The 23,266-nt window shown below is 35.5% G+C and overlaps 1 protein-coding gene across 1 annotated transcript in view; it reads left to right on the plus strand.

Annotated features, from left to right (window-relative positions):
* Positions 1 to 23,266, plus strand: part of Malrd1 (MAM and LDL receptor class A domain containing 1) — a 463,630-nt gene that overhangs the window by 91,525 nt on the left and 348,839 nt on the right. The window contains exons 9-10 of the mRNA XM_050152697.1: positions 14,724 to 14,880; positions 19,392 to 19,502. Of these exons, the coding sequence (XP_050008654.1) occupies positions 14,724 to 14,880; positions 19,392 to 19,502 (268 nt within the window). The remainder of the gene's footprint in view (positions 1 to 14,723; positions 14,881 to 19,391; positions 19,503 to 23,266) is intronic.

A 23,266-nucleotide genomic window follows, 5' to 3' on the forward strand; every position in this document is an offset into this window, starting at 1 on the left:
TATTATTTAGTAATAATAACTTTATATGACACATAGATTTATATATCACCTATATATCTATGAAATATAAGTTCTCATATTTACATACATATTTGTATGTAGATTTGCTATGTGGGAGAAAATATTATCATTGCAATTTGAGTAGTACTTGTCCATTCTTTCCCCACCTGATCATGTTCTCTCTCGACCCAAATAGCCCACTAGTGTTTCTATGTTTTCTATCTATGAAATATATGTTCTCATATTTACATATATAGTTGGATGTAGATTTGAAATGTGGGAGAAAACACACTTTTTTGTCAATATTTTTCCCTCCATTAACTTTTTTGTTTTTTCTCTCAACCTGCCTTTAAATTGACTTTTTCCCTCACATTTCCCCTATGTCTCATTTCTACTTTAATGTCTTTTCTATACAATATCCATCTCCATATTTACAAATGTGCATGTGTATATACAGATGTGAATTCTTCATTTGAGAGAAAGCATGATATTAGTCTTTCCAATTCATGATTATTTAATTAGACAGATCTTTGGTTACATTCATCTTCTGGAAAATGAAAATTTTATTTTTCATTGCAACTAGTGTGTGTGTGTGTGTGTGTGTGTGTGTGTCTGTGTGTGTGTGCGCTTGCGCATATCACATTATTTTCCACTTATCTGCTAATGAACATTTAGGTTGTAGAACAATTTTTTTCCACTAATAATAAGGTTTTCAACTCTTGACTTCCCATAGTATCTATGCCTATTTTTCTTAGTTGTCACTAAACAGAGTATTTGTACATATTTGCTTAAGTACATCACATATACAAAATACATGCTTTATAAACTCATATGTAGATTTAATGGACGCAGAGGAACAATGATACACAAAGAGATAAAATATAAGAGAGGTAATTTTTGAGCCAGTGAAAATAGGTTGTGTAAATTTTTTCTAGGCAACATTGAAGTGGTTTTTGTACCAGAATAGAGAAATAATGAAGTATCTTATAAACTATATACATATGACAAGTATTTTTGTACATATCTCTTAGCTTCTGATACTAGAGATTATATTTGCAAATACTATTATAATTTTGGAATAAAATGAGATTTAAATATCATTAATAAAAATAAAATGACCCAATTACTGATTTCATTAAAAATACACTAATTTGAGAGCCTTGTTTTAACTGGTATAGTTTATTATTTATGGATAATTGCTTTTATTTTATGCAATAATTGCAATTTTCTCATTATAATTATTCATCTTAGAATAATTAGAGTTATTAAAATTCTACAATTATGATATTATAACAGGGAGTTTATATATATGATACTTTTCTTATGTATTAACAATATTTAGACATTTTATTTGTGGCCCGATAATAAAAGTGATCTATCTCTGGAATAATAAAATTTGTGGCCAAAACATCTGGATTTTGATGACTCTGTCCTTATTAATAAGTTTAAAAAGATTTTTTAGGCTGTGTGTTGTCTCACATGCCTTTATTTTTGCACTTTAAATGCAGAAGCAGACAGATATCTATAAGTTCAAGGCCACTGTTGCCTACATAATAAGTGTCAGACCAGTTAGAGCTATATAGTAAAAGAAACTGTTTCAAAAGAAATAAAAGTTTGTGTTTTAACTCTTTGTTTATATTCTGTCTGAACATTGTTACTACATAAATAGTCTTATAATGTATCAACTATATTTATAAAATTTATAGTCTTCAAATATTATTTTTGAAAACAATAAATGTTATTTAATAACTCCATTTTGTATACTAATTCATAAAAATAACTCAAACAAATAACCAAATTATAGAAACTCCCATTTAGATATCACAAATAAAACCTTAGATACCCTTTTGAGCAGAATAACAAGAACTAAAACGGATACAGGTGTTCATTAAGCACAAGGTTAGATGCTCGATAGTTAACAAAGCAAAGGAGATTTGTGGCAGGCTGAACTTTGGAGCTGACTGTAAGTAGCTGTAAAAAATTTTACTTATCAAACCGAAAGTGATATTTATAGCAGCGAGAGGAATGACAAATGATAGTTATCGTGTGTGAAAGTGAAATAAGAGCAAGTGCTTAGGAAGGAAAGAGACTCAGTGTCTGGGTTTCTGGAAGAGAAACTACTAAAATCAGGATAAAGATTGCACCAAAAGGGTATTTCTTACATGAGAGCTGATAAGGTCAAGAATGAAAAGCAAAAATACCTGTAAAACAAATAGGTATCAAAGAGGGAGGGAGGGAGAGAGAGAGGGAAGAAGGGATGGAGTGAAGAGGAGGGAGAGAGGGGGGATATTATTAGGTTTTAGGAAGCTTTTGATGTTACCTAGATAATGTTGGAAGCACTCAAAGAGAAGCAGGACTGGTGGCATAGTGTATAATGTTTTTAGAGTTAGGCAGACGAGAAAAGAGGCTCAAAATGAAATTATCTTGGTGGAGAACACAAAATGTCCCGGGAGCATGCATCAGTGAGAGGCTGAGATAATGGTGAACAGCAAGACAACCAGAGACCAGCCTCATCCTATTCACTGCACGTTTGAATGTTATGTCTTATTGTTTGGCTTTTTGCTGGTCAGAGGCAAACATTTATCTTATTGGGTAAGTTACCCATGTTGGATGTAATGCTAAACTCTATATTTTCCAAAACTACTCTCAAAATTTCAGGAAACACAGAGATTATCTTCAAACAAATGAAATAATTTGTTATCTAAAACTCCCGATAAGGAAAGTTTTATTAAAAACAGAAAATTTAGATGGAAGTAAGGGTTGTGTTAGTGCTGGAATTGCTGACAGATAGATAACATGAATGAATACAAGTGAACACTGACTATATGCAATAATCTTTTGGGATTTAAAGTATGTATTTTTTATTTTTAAATATTCTAAATTAGTAACAAAAATACTAACAAAATGGAAATCTTTGTAAAACACATTATATTCTAAATCTGTTTGATAAAAGTGGCAGAAATTTTCAAATAAAACTCACAGACCTCTATAACACAATGCAATGCTTGAAACAGACTAGGGGTGGTGAGAAAGACTCTTTTTTCCAATTTCTTGCCCCATTCCTACCCATGTTCTTTCAGTTCAACTGGATAACCAATAAGCATGTTTCTCAACTGAAAATAACATCCAGCCAACCAAACAAAACACAGAAGAAAATAACCTGTATCAACATGGTGGACACTGATAGGAAAGGAGGCTTGGATCTTCTCTGACATGTAGAATCACGACTATATTAGCATGCAGAGAAGTTCTGTTGGAGTAGAAATAAATGAAGTAAATACCATAGTAAGAATGTTAATCAAACTTCTAAACTTGGGTATTACAAGAAATCCACGGATGCCTGGGAAGAAAACTTAACTGATTAAAGGATGGAATGGGGAGCATACACACCGATATACAGGGATGTGACACAGTTGCCTCTTCATCCACCATGGAAGAGTGAAGAAAGCTCCTGACCAGGTCACGGAATGATGCATCAGAAGCCTTCCACATCCAAACAACAGGCATGTGACCCCCAGACCTCAGCTCTTCTCTGGCCATAGTCACATATCAGAGAAACCATGCCACGACAAGTTACCTCCAAATATTATTGGCTGAACGAATTGAGCTCTCACATTTAGGTCATTGGAAAGAAGAATAGGCATGATAGGGAACCTCCTTCAGCTAGTGACCTTTAAGAGGCTGGACCAGTTTGGGGCATGACTTTTTGGGTACCCAGAGAAAACAGCAGCTCTCTCTCTCTCTCGTTCCCCCACAACACACCTTGAGGTTGGACTGAGTTTTTCCCCTTACAATAAAGAATAATCTTGAAATCTCTTGGAGTTAGATGGGATTATTTGACTCCCTCCCTCCCCCACCTTTAATGTGTTCAGCTTCATAGGTAGGTCTTTGAAAAGACTTCCTGAGAAGGAAAAAACACTGAAGGTGTTACAAGAGGGAGATCATCACTAACAACCTTACAAACATCAGGAGCTCAGGATAATATCTTTATTAACTAATGGTACTCACAGCATACAGAGGGGAATTCCACATCAAAATCTGACCTGATTGGGGCAATACCCCCAATCAAGGCTTTCCTTTAGATGACACTGGTCATATTTTGATGTGGGATTTCCCTCTGTATGCTGTGACTACCATTAGTTAATAAAGAAATTATCCCGAGCTCCTGATAGAGTAGAACAGAGCTAGGCAGAGATAACTAAACTGAAAGCTGGGAGAAAGAAGGGTGGAGTCAGAGAGAAGCCATGTAGCCCCACAAGAGATGGATGCTGAAACTTTTCCTGGTAAGCCACAGCCTCATTGCCATACACAGATTAATAGAAATGTGTTAAATTAAGATGTAAGAGTTAGCAGAAAAGAACCTAGAGCTAATGGGCCAAGCAGTGATATAAATAATATGGTTTCTTTGTGATTATTTTGGGTTGGAGCTGCTGAGGAGTGGGAAATGAACAAGTGACCTCCCTCCAACAAATTGATGCCAACGTGGTTGACTAAATCCGTGTGAGAAAAAGCTTGGAAAGGAATTCTAGACACAGAAAAACAAAGTTTAGGTGCATTTTTTTTTTCAGCTGGCAGCTTTCTGGACACACAAAATGAGTGTTGAGCTTGCCTAAAGGTGAGACTGTCCTTCAGGATTCCTAACCTGAAGTTAGGAAAGAGTCTGCCAAACATTCTTCACGACACAGAAAAAAAGTGACTGACAAACTCCCAATATAGGCAGGGCTGTCTTTGAAATTTCCTACTTCTTGGAAAAGTCTGCTGGATACTATAGAGCAGTAGGGTTAATATGGATGCCCAATGATACAGAAGAACGTTGGGTGACTGTCCAGGCAATGAGATGTTGTGGAAGTTGCTTACAATGCACTTCCTGTTTACTTAAGTAATATTATAGCCTTCTGAAATCTTTGATGGAATTGAAAAATATGTACCTATAATTATGTTTTTTCTTAGTTATAATAAAAGATAAAATAGATATAAATATCATAACTATAATTCTTACTTGATACCTATCTTTATATGCAATTTTACTATGTTAAAGTTAAAACCTTCCTTTCAATTTAAACAGAAAAGGGGAGTTGATGTGGGATTCCCCTCTATATTCTGTGAATACCACTGGCTAATAAAGAAACTGTCTTGAGCCCCTGATAGGATAGAACAGAGCTAGACAGGGAAATCTAAACTGAATGCTGGGAGAAAGAAGGGTGGAATGGGAGAGAAGCCATGTAGCCCCACTGAAGATAGTCACTGGAACTTTTCCCAGTAAGCCACAGCCTCGTGGCGATACACAGATTAATAGAAATGGGTTAAATTAAGATGTAAGAGTTAGAAGATAAGAAGCTAGAGCTAATGGGCCAAGCAGTGATTTAAATAATATGGTTTGTGTGTGATTATTTTGGGTCTGAGCTGCCGAGCAGCCGGGAAATGAGCAAGCGGCCTCCGTCCAACAAGATTTGCATGTGCTTTAACTATTAATTGATGTAGAAAGGCTCAACTTGCTCTGGTGCTGGCCACTATCATATCTAGGCATATGGTCCTGTGTCATATAAGAAACAAAGCTAGTCTATGGAGTTTATAATAGAATCTACCTCAGACAGCTGAGCAATGTATTTCATACTTGTCATACAATGAAATACATTTAATGTGCAAGAACCCAGCACCGGTGATATCAATGCCTTTTTAACCTAGAGTTTAAGTACAGTACACAGATATTGTAAGAGTGATTACTCATGTAGTATCTATTTTTACTCATTTAGGTTTCTATGGTTTCAGTTTTCCTGGCTATTCAAGATTTAAATAAATTGGATGAAAAATTTTAGAAACCGGTTATTCTTAAGTTTTAAATATATGCCATTGTGAGAAGTGGATAGCTTCAGGCCACATTAATCTAGCCAGTCTGGGTCATGAGTCATTCCATCATTGAGATTAAACTTACTGAATGCTCTCTGCCTGGTAGTCAGTCAGTAGTCTTCTTGACTACCAAGCTGACTGGCCAGATAACACATACCGCTTGTGTTTAAGCAGTCCTTTTGTTCTTACCTGCATTGTTCTCACTAGCTAGTGTAGCTAATTCCTGTACTGAGCTTACAAACTAAAGGTTATAGATATACATAAGGCAAGTGTGAAATCAAGCTTGTCATCTGCCATGTCAAGTATCTACTCGGAATCTTACAAAGTATGAATTACTGTGTAAACTTTAGAAGCAGCACTATTCATAGCTGCAGAAATATTGAACTCTCATGTGAAGAAATAGGTTTTCATCTGTATTCTGTTAATGTTTAATTAAGAGGGATCCTCGATAATTGCTTCTGTCCAAATCTAACACCTGCCTATAGCTTGTGCTCTTGATTCCACTGGAGCATAATTTCTATGTGCCATTCAACAGTCGCGAGGGGGAATATAGCAGACATGTAAGAGCAGTCTGAGCACAGCTAGTAGCTATAACTCTTTAAGTGAGGAGATGGGAAACATTAATGGAGATTTTACACATTCTCTCAGAAAATACAGTTTCACTGATTCATTAATAACTAGTGGAATGCATCAGGCATTGCTGTGGCAGGTGAAAATTTCTTAGGAGAACCAACTTAGTAATAGTTTTTGCTGAAAAGTAAATGACACAATTTTATATAAATGGATAATTAGAATAATTTGTTGGGTCTTAAGGTACAGTTTTATTTAATATTGACAGTTTTATACTGGGAAGAAAAATATTTATTGGACAAATAATTGGATTTAAAATGCAAAAACCTGAATTAGAATTTGTTCATTGTTCTAGTCTTAAGTTCAGGTTGTTCATGTAAGAAATAGACATATTTTACCTCATTTCTGTGTGAGTGGGATGACTAAAAGCACACACATTGTTTATTACAATTACTGGTAAATGGTACTTTGTCTATATTCTCATTTTTACACAATATTACTTCTGATTGATTTTGAACATCAAAGACATTCAGCCACAACTCAATAAATGTCAGCATCATATTTGCAGAATGCACTTTACATATTTCACTTTCAACTGGCCATAGCTAGTATGCCAGATGATTCCATGATTTGCTAAAACTACAGTTAAGAAAAGACTGGAGCATAATTAGCATGGGACAGACTTAGTAGATGTGGTTAATAATTGCTTTGTGTGTTCTTTATTTGTTCTTCCAGACAGTGTCTTTCTGTATAGTTCTTTCCTTTCTTGTCTATAGTAAAATAAAATCCTCTTCTTTCCCACCCTCTAGCTACATCTCTCAGTTGTTTTTTTTTAAACCATCTTTCTATGTCAAAATGTAGCTTATGTCATTTTTTTCTACCTTCATGAGGACCATACTTCTTTTAATAATTTTTATCAGGAAGCTTGCTAGTAAATTATTCTGTTTAAGAAAATGTGAGTATGTGTCCACTTCTTCCTTAATTTTGAAAGCTATAGGACATTCTTGTTCGTTCTGTTTAAAACACTTTGAACATGTTATTCTGATGTCTTTCATGGTTTTAGATGAGACATTTATTTTTAATTCCTCTTGATTTTCTCTGCTCCTTTTTTTTTGTCTATGTACAACGTTTTCTCTTCATCTTCACTGGACCATGCTGTATACGTGCTGTTAATCTAATCTAATGTTTACCTTTTTGTCATAAAAATTGGGAGTTTTCAGTCATAGTTATTCAGATATTTTTCTACTCTTCTTCCATCTTTTACAATTCTAATTACTTCAGTCTTGGTGTTCCTTGTGCCTTCTATGTCTCTGAGTTGAAGATTTTGCTTGCCAATTTTTCTATGATTTTCAAGGTAACAGTGTGCTGACATATTTCCTGCTCACTCATTCTTCCTTTGATCTTGCACAATCATTGCTTTAATCCCACCTATACTTTCAAAAATTCAATTATCATATTTCTATACCTGAATTTATTTTGTTAATTAACACTAGAATTAACATCTTCCTCTAAAGATTATGTGTATATTAGGTAATACCAAAAAAAATTTCCTTTAGTTTCTTAACATTTTTTATGGAATCTTTGAATGGTTCTTTAGTAGGTGCTATGATGTAGCTAAAGCAAAGTCACACTTGTGAGTTTCTGTTTATTACTCATTCTTTCAACTTATAATCATCACATATTACATCAGGCTACATGTTTAGTAGTTTTTGGTTAAAAAGCAAATATTGTGAATTACAGGCTATGTGAATCTCATGCGCATCTTAAATGTACTGTTGTTGTTCTCTTAAGGGGTTAACACTTTATCCATCCTCCTCCAGAGTGTGCAACTGTTAACATCTCTGCAATGTTTATGTGGCATTCCAGAATTGTTTCCTGAGCCATTTGGTGGTCAGCCAAGGCTTCAGGCAGAGACCAACTCATCTGCTCTGCACGTCACTGTCTTCTAGGAATTTTCTTATTTATCTCCATGTTCTCAGTTTCAGACTCGTTTTCTGGAACATCCAGAAGGCATTTGTTTATGCCCCGTTTTTGTCTCTGTTACAAGCACTGGCAATTATCACAGCAGCTGTTGATATAATAGAGCCGGAGTCAGCAATTCAGTAAAACCCAGCCCATAGGCTGTCTAGCCCACTGCCTGACTTTTGGAAATATTATTTACTGTAACACAGTGTATACTGCCCCTTCATTTGCATATTGTGTATGGTTACCTTTGCCTGAAAAAGAAAAAATAAGAATAAGATCCTGCATAGAGTAAAATATAAACCCTGTTCTTTCATAGCAAAATCTCCAACGTCTGAAATAGAATGCTATTGAACTTTTTTCTATGTTTTTCCTCTAAAAGTGTAATTCAATAATCCCGTAGAGGCAGAAACAATGTTTTAGTTGTTAGCAGCAATCACTGTACCAACAGTAAGATGAAGTCCTTGTTTCAGACCAAAAGAAAATGTTGCATTTTATGTCTTTGATTCAAATTAAGTTAAACACAGTTTACTTGAAAGAAGACAATTCAGTAAATTTCCAATTTTATCTTATGATGCTTTTCATGTTTGGCTTGAAAGATAAAGGATCACTATTTTTGGTAATAGAACTCAGGACTGCTTTTTGGAAAATAAATATTCTAAACACGTCTTGTGTGCGTGTTTTCTCAAGGAGTAATGTCTAGGTGGCTCTGTGGCCTTGCTACAGTGCCCCCCCCCCCCGCGCCCCATGTACCTGTAAACCTGTGGAACCAGGAAAGCAGACTCCTGCTTTCTTTCCATCCTGGAATGGCTTTGATAAATGTTCCATGAGTAACAGAATAGAGCATATAAATGGGTACATTTTCACTTCCTGGCTTTGAATCCTCCCAGTTCCCACACACGTCAAATATTTAATTAGTGCTTCACTGAAATTTTCATTGACATTTTACCAGCTTTGACATCTGGATGTCTGCCCAATATGTGTCTATTTTATGCCATGTTTCCTTGGAGAAGAATTTTTTCCCCTCAGATTTTTGGTTAACTGTTTATTTCTGATGGGTAATAAAGGTTTGTGATTGTGAGGCCTGTCAAGTATTTCCTTGGGTAAGGTTGGGTGCTATGTTTGTTTTGTTTCTGATTGCTGCAATCAAACACCATGACAAGAGCAGCTCATGGGAGGACAGACTTATTAGTCTCCCAGTTCCAGGTTATAGACCAACATGGCAAGGAAGTCACTACAGCAGGCACTGGGTAAATCTAGTCCCATCCCTTCAATAATCAAGAGCAGACAGTAGTGATTAAATGTATTCACATGTGTTGGTGTTCAGGTCACTTAGGCTTTTGTGTTCAATACAGGACCCAACCTGTGATGCAGTACTGCCCACATTAAAGGTGGAACTCTCATTTCAATTAACCCAACAAAATCCCTCACAGGCAGGCTTACTGCTCAGCCTAATCTAGGTGATTCCTCATTCAGACTCTCGAGATGGTGTCAAACTGATGACTTAAACTGACTCTGGTAGCTATTTATATCAACGTGACATGAGTCAGAGTAATTTTTGAAAGCAGGAATCTCAATTGAGAAATTTCCCCTCACTAGATTAACCATGACAAGGCTATGACATTTTCTTGGATGATAATTGATGGGGGTACGGGGTTCACAGTGATCTTAGGTGCTATAAGTAAATGGGCACAACAAGTTGCGAAGAATAAGCTAGGGGCACCTCTCCTCTATTGCCTCTGCATCAGCTCTTGCCTCAAGTTCCTGTCCATTTGAGTTTGTGCCATGACTTCCCTCAGCTGTGATATGGAACTGTAAGATTCAATAACAGCCCTCCACACCAAGTGGCTTTAGATCATTGTGTTTTCTTATAGCAATACAAATTCTAACTAAGACAATAGCCAGCAGCAGAATTCTTCCTCTGTCAATAAACATATATACACATACACACACACGAGAGAGAAGGAGAGAGAGAACAGAGAGACACAGAGAGAGAGATCACTTTAAGCTGTAGCTTTCCACCCCTTTTCCCAAAGTCTCATTTTTATCTTGCAAGGTAGGGGTGGTGTAGCACCCAACTTTAAAGGAACCATGGGCATTAAAAATTCCAACACTTTAAAGTTTTAATTCTCTCAACTTTGACCTCCTATAAGCTTCAAAAAATAGGACAGAAAAAAATTACTCTTTCTTTCTTTCTTTCTTCCTTTCTTTACTTTCTTTCTCTTTCTTTTTTAATATTCCCATTTCAAAATGGAAGAACCAAGGCATTTTGAAGGGTAATGACACCAAACTGGAGTCAGTAACTATCAGGTAAAACCCTAAATCCTATAGCTTCATGTCCTATATTTGGGGTTTGTAATAGTATCAGCTGAGCTCAGAAGGGCTTTAGTAGCCCTATCCTTTCAAGTTGAAAACAACACCCCACAGATTTCTATTTAGGTATAGGCTAGCTCCATTTCATATCCATGGCCTCCGTGAGAATGTGTCATGGTCTTAACATTTCCAATATGCTGGGGTCCTTCCCTAGCACTTAACATCAAAGCTTTACCCTGTTGCTGTTCAGGATCTCTCTGAAGAGAGTCTAAATGCCCTCAAAAGCTCTCCATATCCCTCAGTCTTTCATCTTTCATGCCTTCAAAATCAGAACTATGTAAATGGTGCCATCAAATTCTGCCAGATGGAGATATATGTAACCTGGCCTTCTTAGACCATACCTGTATCAACTTCTTGGTGCTGATGCTGGACACTTTAGGTTTCTCTTGAATGGTTCCAGTCTATTTAAGAGTATATTAACTTACTTGTATGTGTTCTCCTTGTCTGAAAACTCAAGCTTACTCACATTTTATTTTCTTAAACAACTTAGTTTATTGTCTTTAAATCAACATCACTCCAATTATTTTTTTAATATTTATTTATTTGTTATGTATGCAGTAGTCTGTGTGTATGCCTGTAGGCCAGAAGAGGGCACCAGACCTTATTACAGATGGTTGTGAGCCACCATGTGGTTGCCGGGAATTGAACTCAGGACCTTTGGAAGAGCAGGCAATGCTCTTAACCACTGAGCCATCTCTCCAGCCCCATCACTCCAATTCTAAAGTCAAGTGTAGACTGAAGCCATATCAGTTCCAGATAAAGGACTATTCTCTGCTTGCCTCTGAAATCCTACAAAACAGGCCATGTTTTTGTCTATCTGTGTTCTTTGTAATATTACTGTCTTCCATGCTTTTACTAGAGGAGTCAAGTTTTGATTACAGCATACAATGCATTTCTTAGCCTGAAGTTCTAAGTGTTCTATAGTCCTCCCACACAGAAGTTTCAAAACCCAAAAAGTCACATGGATGGGTTTATCACAAAAATTGCCTTCCTTTTCTGTGACAATTTCTGTCATAGTTGCACTTCCTGTTGCTAATTTCACTTCCTGATAGTTACTGGTTCTACTTTGGTATCATTATCCTTTGCAATGCCTTGCTTCTTCCATTTTAAAATGGAGATGTTTTCTCTGTCCTGTTTTTGAAGATAAGAAAATTTGAACTGTTAAAGAGTTGGAATTTTTAATACCAATGGATCTTTTAAACTTGAATACTATACCACACTTATAATATAAAAGTGAGACTTTAGGGATAAAGGGTGGAAAGAAAAGCTTAAAGTAGTTCTCTCTCTCTCTCTCTCTCTCTCTCTCTCTCTCTCTCTCTCTCTCTCTCTCTGTCTGTCTCTGTGTGTGTGTGTGTGTGTGTGTGTGTTTGTATGTGTATGTTGATAAAGACTTGTGATAGTTAGTGTCTTTGTCAGACCTCCCATTGCTGTGATCAGCAAAGGGCACATGCATGTTCAGAACCAAGGTCTCGTGTCATCACATCAGGCATCACTGTCTAGAAACCCAATAGGATTTTTAAAATTAATTTTTAGTCAATACACATTCAAACCTTTTTATTGTTGTCAATATCCCACCACCAGAGTTGAGTAATATGGTCCTCTATGGAGGCATAACCCCCAACTTTAGAGGCTGGGCATTTGAAAACATTTAACTGCCTTTAAAAAAGGTTTGTAATCATAATAACAATTCCATTTTACACTTAGGAAAGATGATTTTAGGTGATATTTGAAGACGAGGTGGAGGATATCAATAATGGAAGTAGGTAAACCAATTACGCTGAATATTACACTGGGCAAAGAATCTCAAAAATCTGACTTAGAGCAATAGCAACAACTTAAAGAAGACTGGTCATTTCAAGCCTTATCTTAATAGTAACACTAAGTTTCACAGAAGATTGAGAAACTTTTAGATTATTCTATGACAAATTATATAAAGCTAAACCATTCCAAACAGCTATTTAAATAAAAGTTTATATATTTAATAAGTCACATATAATCCATTTGTTGATAAGCATGGGTAGCAAAACATAAGGTATATTGTTTGGTTGTTTCATTGCTTCTTTTGTTTAACTTAATGTATATAACCACACTCTATTCTTGGTAGTAATGATATATTGGGATTTTAAGCATATAAGGATTAATACGGAAAATATTTTTCACTGAAATAAAGTTTAGACAAATTCATATAACAGTCTTGTCTCTTGAAAACTGCCTTAATCCATACTTTGTGTATCCGTCAGCTTTCTGTCACTATAACAGAGTGTCTGTTATAAACAATTTAAAGAAGAGACTATATTGTGATGTATGGTAAAAATGACTTCATGGTATACAAAGGGGAGCAGCATGGCTGGGAGCACACACATAAGTGGTCACAGTAGATAAGTTTTCTTCATCCTACTATAGTCAGGAAGCCAGAGACCCAAGGCCATCAACAAAATATATCTCTCCATTCTATACTCCTGGTGGCATTTCTCCTTTAGCTCATCCCTACTTCTCAAAGTTCCATCACCAGTCCAGTAAGCTGTAATCCATAATTGAATTGTTCCACTGATGAGACTAGAACCTGCAGGATCCCATCGCCTCCCAGAAATTCTACTTCTGAACATAGGTGCCTCATGGACCATATCTTCAATACATCATGTTTACCCTATCACCCCTGGAAGACAGAATACAAAGTTGCTTACTTCATTAGCAGAAACTTGACAGAAACAGAAACATGGGTTACAGCTGCTATGCTACCTATCTAAGTGGGAAAGGTACTGTGAGGTATTCTGCTTATTGATTTCTAGTTCTCATTAAGATTGCAAAGAGAGTTCCCTATTGTATAAAACGCAGAGCCTATGTTTAGACAAGTTAAACAGCCTGTTCAAAGTTGTGTACCTTGCGAAAGGTGAGGCCAGAGGCCAAACCTTGTCAAGTATTTTGCAGGCAATTCTATTTCCTATTCCTTGGACAACCACTGGCATGTCTGGAAAGATTGAACACTCGGTGAATATGTGAACTGAGTCAATAAATCTGTCTTCCTCTTCATCTATCCCCTGTTAGTCCTTCTTTTCTAAAACAAAAGATGATAAAAACTCACTATGAAAATGGTTTTAATAAACAGTAAGCTTAATTTCTATATTATCAATATAGAAGGTTGGATGGAACAAGTAAATAAATACTTTTAAAAGAGAATTTGTCTTCAAAATATAAAGAATCTTTACATTTTGCTTCAAACCACTGTCTTTTGTATTTTTATATCTCTTTATTGAATTTTTAAAGATAAGACCATAGACTTTATCTTTTATGAGAAAAGAACATTGTTATATAATTATTGCTACCATTTCTTTTACACTTGGATATGTGAAAGAAAAAACATATAAGGCTATTAAATATGGTTATTTATATAAGGTTATGAAATAAGGTTAATAAATCATTAACCTTGTTTTAATAAATACTATTATTTTTTTTTAAAGTAGTAAATAAAGGTTACTAAATATGTGGACATGAAACTTAACCATATAAAGAGGGGATTAGTTTGAACCCAAAGCTTTCCAGACCTGTGAGTTGTGCTCCAGGCCAGCTTTGCTGCTATCCATGGTCTGTGTATTTGTGTGTTCTTGTTTTGTTCCTCCCTTCATTGCCCTCATTGTTTTAGGGCTACATCTTACCCAACTGAAGATACTTTCTAAAAACAGATTAGAATATTTGTTATATCATTATATAAAAATGAAACCAATCTTACTATTAAAGAATTGGTCAGTTTGGTGTTCACAATAATTCATATTCATGTATCAATAGATAATACAAAACCCATGAATTCAGAATGTGAACAGAGGACTATTCCAGGTGAAGGTTATAGAACTTAACTCTGTCATAAAACATTATACTAATAGAAAATAATTATGTAACTATAAAATATGGACATTGTCAAAGTATGTTATATTTTACGAATTTTTTCTTTCTGTATATGATGAACATTTTCCTAGAAATACCACAGATGGTTGGTACCTGTATGCTGACAGTTCAAATGGGAAGTTTGGTGACCTGGCTGACATCCTCACTCCTGTCATCTCTCTCATGGGACCAAGGTGTACTTTGGTGTTCTGGACGTATATGAATGGTGCCACAGTAGGTTCTCTCCAGGTACTGTATAGTCAATATTGTTTTTGGAAATTTCTTTATAAAAATGCTTGCATCATAATTTATATTGTCTTTAAAACAAGTTTAAATTTCATTAGCATTGTAGTGCTATGCTATAGAAAAAGCTCTTCCAGAACTGGACACTTGTGGGTGAAATGGGATTTCCTTTTTCTGCAGCGTTTGACTATTTTCTTTCCTGAGGTTGAGGCTCTTGTAAGGTATTATATATACTGGAGCATCCCATGGTGATTTCAGCGTCAATGTTGAGAGTATGACATAATTAAGTGGTATGCTATGTGTGGTTTGGCGGTGTTATAATCTGGGGTCTTGTATGAGTTTGTAGCAATGCTGCACTTTTCAATAGGTTTCTTTCAACTTGTTTCTTTTTTTTTAAACATTTATTTATTATGTATACAATATTCTGTCTGTGTGTATGCCTGCAGGCCAGAAGAGGGCACCAGACCCCATTACAGATGGTTGTGAGCCACCATGTGGTTGCTGGGAATTGAACTCAGGACCTCTGGAAGAGCAGGCAGTACTCTTAACCTCTGAGCCATCTCTCCAGCCCGCAACTTGTTTCTTTAAGAGAAAATACCTAACGTATTAAGCTCAGTAAACCTTTCACAATTTTTATTTACAACTAACTTCATTATGCCCGTCAGTTAGAGACCTTATTTTTGTTAATTGAACACTGCATCTCTTACAAAAAGTCTTTTTTAAGTATTATTTTTATTACTTAGTAATGTTCATAGAAAGCATTAACACAAGCCAAAGACATGATGCATCATTTGCTTGTGGTCATCCAGCCTATCAGACACACATGCAGTAGGGATGAACTTGTGATCACAATGCTTACTGAGAAGGAGTTGGAGCTATGTACAGAATGGTTGTGTGACCTTCACTTACAAAGGCTTATTCACCTACTCTGAATTATCAAACTTCCATTCAGAGAAAACTTTATGTATCTGTGCCTGAGTTGATTTTTTTTTCAGGAAACATGATTTCCTAAATACAAATTTAGAAAAACATGACATTAATATTTATTTATTACTTTTCATACCAGAATAAGGCTCATGATTAGCTTCTGGAAAGATAGTGCAAATTCATATGGAAACTTAGAAGGAAATATAATATTTCTTTTTTTTTTTGTAGTAACACATTTTTATCAATATTTGAGAATTTTGCACCATGCACCCCAACTCCACTCATTTCCCAGTCTTTCAAATCTGCCTCTATGCTTGTAGTGCCTAAAATGAACAAAACAAGACTCTTTGCTTTTTTGTCTTTCCTACCTCTCCCTCAACAAAATGCCAAACACACAATTGTCACCATTCTCTACTACCTTTCACATGAATACTTCCGTATCTTCTGTAGATTTCTGTGTTGGAGAAGGGAGCCGCTTGTATGTTCCAGGCTGCCCAGCTAGCTTAGAACCAAAATAATCACAGGGAAACAGTATTAATTAAATCACTGCTTGGCCTTTTAGCTCTAGCTTCTTATTGGCTAACTCTTACATATTAATTTAACCCATATCTATTAATCTCTGTATTGCCATGTGGCTGTGGCTTACCAACTAAAGTTTCCAGCATCTGTCTCAGATGGCAGATCTATGGCTTCCAACTTAACCCGGCCTTCCTCCTCCCATGCTATAGGCCAAGTTAGTTCTTTATGAAATAACCAATAAAAGCAACACATAAACAGAAGGACCTTCCAAACCACTTCGAGGACCTTGTTGTTTTACAAGACTGCAGTCAAACCATTTATCAAAATGCCCTCAGGTTGAATTTGCTATGTTTATATTTTGATGTGGTTTTGTCTCACACCATGTTATACCATTGTGGTTGTTAGTTTATCATTATGGGCTTTGTTTCTTTTATCTACTTTTTATTAAAGAATATTTTTGTTTTGATACTCAAGGTATTGCAAAGTCTAAATCTGACTCAATTTTATTCGCCAGTCTTTGCTTCTAGTAGTTTTTATTTTTGCCTCAATTAATGATACTCTGACTGCCTGAGGATGATTTAACTCCATTACTTATCTACATTTCTAGTTTCTTTTTCTGTTTTAAATCAGAACATGTCAAGTCCCTTTTTCTCAACTTACTATTTTATACTAGTACTAAATACATGATAACTTTTTTTCCAATAGTCATTGAATTATTTCATTTTATATTTGTTCTGAGTATTGTTGTCTCACACTTTTGGTTCTAGAATTTGCCTAGAAAATATTAAACTTTCCCCCTAAAAGTTGTATAAGCATATCTTACTGCTCCAAAGGCTGGCCACTGCCCCTGGAATCCAGTCAACCTGATCCCCACTGGCCCATGTCTGGTGGAAGATTCATGTTCCAGGGACAGTGATTGTGCTGGCAACAAGAAATGCTGCAAATACGGATGCACCATGCTGTGTAAGAGCCCACAAGCAGAGCAGCCATTTTTTCAGTGAGCAGCCTGCCCTGGGATCCCTGACTGCCAGGAGTGAGCAGTCCTAGCTTGTTCAGCAAGAACCATCACTCCTGGACAGAGAGAGAATATAATGCCTTCTATCTGCTGCTAATAAAAAATACATTAGGCTCTAAAAAAAAAGCATATCTTACTTTAAAAGTGCTCTTCTTAAGAGTTTTTATAATGAAAAATTACAATCTTATCTTTGTAAGACTCACCTTTTTATTTCAGATTGGTCTTCTAACCGATGTTGTTTGATAGTGTATTTCTGTGCATTCATTTAGTAATGCATTTGTTTAATATTCTAAAACTGCCTAAACAGCCTAAACAATCTTTTGAAGTTGTGATTTACATTTATTTGACACTAGTACTAAAACTCCTTTTTGGGGCTGTGTCAACACTCAGCGGACAAAATTTATACCATGGAAGCAGAAGGAATTGACTTCAGACACCTAGAGGTCATGTAGAAAGCCCAAAGCAATTATCCTATAACACTAGCTTTGGGGTTGACAAGTAAATCCAGTTAAATCTATAAACTTGGGGTTCAGTAAGAAACTCTGTCTCAAATAAAAATCAGACAAACAAAGGTGGAGAAGAAATACAGACTCCACGGCATGAATACTCACATGTACACACACAGACACACAAAATTTCTTTTAGTCAAAAATTTTACTTATTGCTTTCATTAGTAGCATGGGCATTATCAACTTATTATATTCTGTGGCATTAATTAATAAATAACAAATGGTATTACACATGTTCCTCATATATGTGCATTAACTATTTTGTTATTAGTATATCACCTTACATAATTTCCCTTGTTGCTAATCCCGTGAAACATGTGGCTCTCATACAAAGGGCTTCTTCCTGTGCATTCTTCTAACATGCTCCAGAAATGGATTCTTTATTTATAATTATGCTTCTTGATTTTACTGTGTTGAATTAGATATTCACAGACCAAGAATTTCATACTATTTTTTCTAGTACTATTTTGCTCTGATAGTTCTTGTTGTGTAAAATAAATTTATGTGAATTTAAACTTAAAAGCACAACACCTTTAAATGTTAATTTAAATTATACTTTTATGTAATATTATCTTTGTGTGTATGGTGTGTGAGTGCAAGAGTATGTGAGTGGACATCAAAGAACAACTTTCAGGATGTGGCTCTCTCTACTCTGGACAGTGGTAATGGAAATGTTGTTGTAATTCTTGTGGGACGAGCACTTTTTCCTTTTTAATCACCTCAAAAGCCTATTTATTTTTTAAAAGATAGAAGCTTCATAAATTCAATCTAAATATATGTTCAGTTACATAAATAAAATTTAAAAAATAATGATATAAAATGAAGTATCTTAGTTATTTTAACAGAGGAATTGTGCAACTGCTCCTAATGATTTCTATCTTATTGTGTGGGACGCCACAAACTCAGGGGCTTAGAAGGTCCTGCTAGGATTACCCTCAAGAATTTCACTCCTTCCCAATACCACTTATAAACCAACCCATTTCCCATGGACCTTTAGGAGACAGTAAAGGACAAACAATAGCAAGTAAAATATGCCTTTGTTTATTTCAAGACCTTCAGGCAGGGAGCTTATACGGTGTGGTTAGTGTTTGCACATATCACTCATCTACGCTGTTGTGATGGGCACTTATTATGACACACTTGTCTGCTAAAAGCAATTGGCCAGAGAAGCTATTCTCAAAAGAATGTTCTACTAAGTAATTTAATACTTTTCCTTTCAATCATCTGTATATTACTTAATATATAAAATATCAGCTGCTGCTGCTGCCACATTTTTCATAAAGCTAGTAGAGTTGAATTCCTAATGAAATGGTGCCTGGACACCTTAGCTTGATTGACAGATATGCACACCTTTAGAACATCATCCCACAGAGCTTGTGAGATGCCCCTGGGGCATGGTGCTATCTGATCACAGTAGAAAACAAAAGTATCTAAGGAAAAATGCCTTAGATTTTCTCTCAGGGACTACATGTAGGAATTAAAAGCCTAAATCCAACATGTCTAAAGTTTAAATATTTAAAAACCTATTACTTGATTAATCTCTGCAGGTGCTCATCAAAAAAGGCAATGTTATCTCCAAAGTGTGGGCTCAGAGTGGACAGCAAGGGCCACGGTGGAAGAAAGTGGAAGTGTTCTTGGGCACCCACTCACATGCAGAGGTTTGTAACCCATGTGATTTTTGAAGAGAGAACTTAGTTAATTTTTGTCTTGAATACTAATTTATTTATTTATTTATTTATTTATTTATTTATTTATTTATTTATTTATTTATTTATTCATCCATTCTCCCCTCTCTCTCCCTCTCCCTCCCCCCCTCCCTCCCTCCCCCTCTCTCTCTCTCTCTCTCTCTCTCTCTCTCTCTCTCTCTCTCTCTCTCTCTTTCTCTTATTATCCTCATCTCTTTTCATTCCCAATTTGATGTGTTGTGTGAATACAGTACATGTAACATTCCATATGGCATTTTCCGTCCATAACTTACCATTTTAGAAAGCCATAACTTTTCCCAATTAGACACTTCTAGGTACACATAACGTGAGTGATAAAAGTCCTTTACTCCCAGCGAGCTTCTCACATTGAAAGACCACATCCTCCATTTCTGAGATTTGACTCTCAGACATTGTAATACAGGTTTTGTAAATGTAGCTGCAAAAGTCATCTATGAATTTTTTTTAATGATTGAGCTTCTTATACTGAATAGATTTATATAATTAAAATGTGTTGGAGTATATGATGGTGTGTATGTCTTTATTTTATTATGTATAAAATAGCACATACCGAACAACCAAAGAAAATTTAAAGTAGTATGAATATTACAATTTTAAAAATGAATATCACAAAGTGATAAGATATTTGGTATTTTTTTTCCATTTTGAGGGACTTAATAAGAATCGAGATATCTGTAGTTTAGATGAGGATTGAGTATTTTTTTATTTTTTGAAATAAAATAATATATAATTTTTATTTGTACATATTTATTTTTTATTCATTTTACATACAGCCAGAGTTCTCCCTTCTTCCCATCTTCTCATTCCCGCCCTCCCTCCAACCCACCCCCATCCTCTCCTCAGAAAGGGTAAGGCTTCCCAAGGGGAGCCAACAAGGTCTGGCACATTAAGTTGAGGCAGGACCAACACCCTCAACCCTAATCCCCTAACCCAACCCCCATCACTTCAAAATACTAGATGTAAAGCAAAGGATAGCCAGACCACAATCCACAGCTCCAGAGAAGGTAGGTAACAAAGAAGACCCTAACAGAGACATGCAGATTACCCTGGGAAGGGAAAATAAATGAGATCTTCTGAAAACATATTTTTAGGATATTGTACTTCAATTTCAAAGTCCATTCATTAAAAAAAGGTAATGACAGGCAATAAAATCACTCTTAAATTTACTTTTATGCCATTTTCATGCAGATAGGTACTTAGTTAAATAAACAAACCAGAGAAATTGATAATTATCAGTTTATAACGAGGTAAAATAACATTATATTTACATTTCCAAAAATAGTCACAGTTAAGTATGGCTGACTTTCTTTTAGAGACTGTAAACAAACAGTTACATAAAAAAACAGTAAAGTTAAAAATAAAATATTCATCTGCCTTTTCTAAGTTCCTACAAATCAGTGTGTATTAAGACCCAAGAACAGGGTAGAATGGCGTGCCCCTGATTTTCCTTAAAATCCCTTGCCTAACATCATCTGGCTCTTCCATGCTTGACTTCACACACCTCAGCTCATTACTGAAAGCATGGGTATTTAATCTTTAGTTCCCAGGATTACACTACACTGACGTATTTGTTATAGCATTTCTAAGTTTTCTTTCCCAACTGTAAATCGAGTTCCTCCTACTTTGTCTCTTCCCACTGTTTCTCATGTGAAGGACAGCTTTTACAGATAAAACTATATCACATATTAGAAGAGCAAACCAAACAATGGCCTTTAAAATAAATAGAGCAAGATGCTCATACCATATGTAGGAGACTGTTTTCTTCTTAGTTTTAATTTTTATGTGGAGTTGAATTTCATGAATTTGAAAATACTCAAGTAATAAGATCATAATTAAAAATTCCATTTGTTCTCTTGTTTGTATGCACAAGTAAGCTTGCTGGTTGTGAATATGCAGCAGATATCTCTATGGCTCTTTTTTTCTGATACATCAGCGTCTTTCAGCAATGGGAGATCTACATGATATATATGTATAAGGGCTTGAACTACAGTGTCCCAGTTTCCAGAAATGCCATGCAGAAAAAAATGCCATATATTTCTTGCCCTATATTTGAGTATCTAGTTTCCTTATTATGCACTCAGAGATAGTGTAGTATGTGGGTAAAATGTTCAACCTGAAGAAATAATTGTTCGAGAATAATTAATGACTTTGTATATTATAAGACATCATTAGAAGGAGGCTAGATATTCAACTTCTATGGACACTAAATGTAGACAAAAAAAATCTCAGTGAGAATATTTAAATGGATTTGCTTCTGTCAGACATAGATTTCCAGATCATGTAGCAAATTCCTTAACAGTTCTATGCATACTGAATATTAATATGGAGAAATTATTTTCAAAATTGTATTAAGTGATATTTCAGCATGTGGACACACTTATGAATTTTGCTTTTTAAGATTCAAAAATACACATATTGAAATCTGTCTAAAAAGTCTGTTCATATTGAAAGACTCTTAAAAGTATGAATAACATGTAAACACTTGCTTTTTCTTATGACTTATCCATCCCCTCAATATCAAGGTATTGACTATCTGCTGTGCAAAAATACATTGAGAATATACAGTGATAAGCATACATATTGCTTGTGATTCTTCATTCTTATGATTCTTTTCTCTTTAGACTCAGAAAGATTAGAAATTTTATCTCATGACTTACACTGTGAGACAGCACTGAGAAGTCTGCATAGTCTTACTTGAGAAAACCCTATATTTAAACACAAGTTTTGTTTTGATAACCAGGGCCATCATACACAGACACAGAAACCCACATAGACATCCACACACCTCAGTGTGTATGTGTGTACTGAGGACTTTGCCACATATTTAAAATATCTTCTCATTTATCCTTTTCAGCAGTTCAATCCTATGAAAAATATAATGGGTACATCTTCAGTCTATAGATACACAAAAGTAGATACACAAAAGTAACTGGATTTTCTTTTTTGTTGTTTTTTTTTTGCTTTTTCTATGCATTATTTGACTTAACATAACAATATCCAAATTCATATAAGTTGATACATATCGAACTCTTTTTTGCACCAGAGTAGTAGCACATTACACATACTATAAGACAAATAGCCATGTTTATGCACACACACACACACACACACAGATGTTTTTATCCACTCATTTGTCAATGTGCACAGATAGTTTCCACATCTAGGTTATGGTGGACAGTGACGTAATCAAGAGGGACATGCAAATAAGTCTGCAGGAGTCTGTGCTGTTCCATACCCAGAGGAAGGATTGCTCATTCAAGTGCAGCTTTGCTTTTCAGTTTCTGGGGAAACCTCATCCTGTTTGGAACACTAGTTTTCATTCATGCCAGGAGCATTCAGGGATCAGGTGCAGGTTCAGTTCCACCCTCTGCTGTTAAAGTTACCAACTCTGGTTACAGAAGTAAGGTTACAGAAGTGAGAACAGGGCTGCCATGGGAGTTAGGCACTTCATTAAGGCCAAAGGAACAGAAAATTAGATGCTCAAGTTCTCAGTGGACCCTATAGCTGCTCTTGAAAAGGCATCATCGTGTTACAGAAGCAGAAGCTGTGACTTAAAGAGGCAAGGTTTTGTTCAGGGTCCATAGCTGTAAGTAGAAGAGTAATCTTGAACTTGGTCTTTCAAGTCCAGCGCGATTGTTAATAAATATTTGGGGCAAGGAGTAAGGACAGAAATGTGTCGGGTCAACAGGCCTGGATTG

This window comes from Alexandromys fortis, unplaced genomic scaffold, assembly GCF_014885135.2.
Source record: "Alexandromys fortis isolate MF-2015 unplaced genomic scaffold, M_Fortis_MF-2015_v1.1 scaffold_54, whole genome shotgun sequence".
NCBI lineage: Eukaryota > Metazoa > Chordata > Mammalia > Rodentia > Cricetidae > Alexandromys > Alexandromys fortis.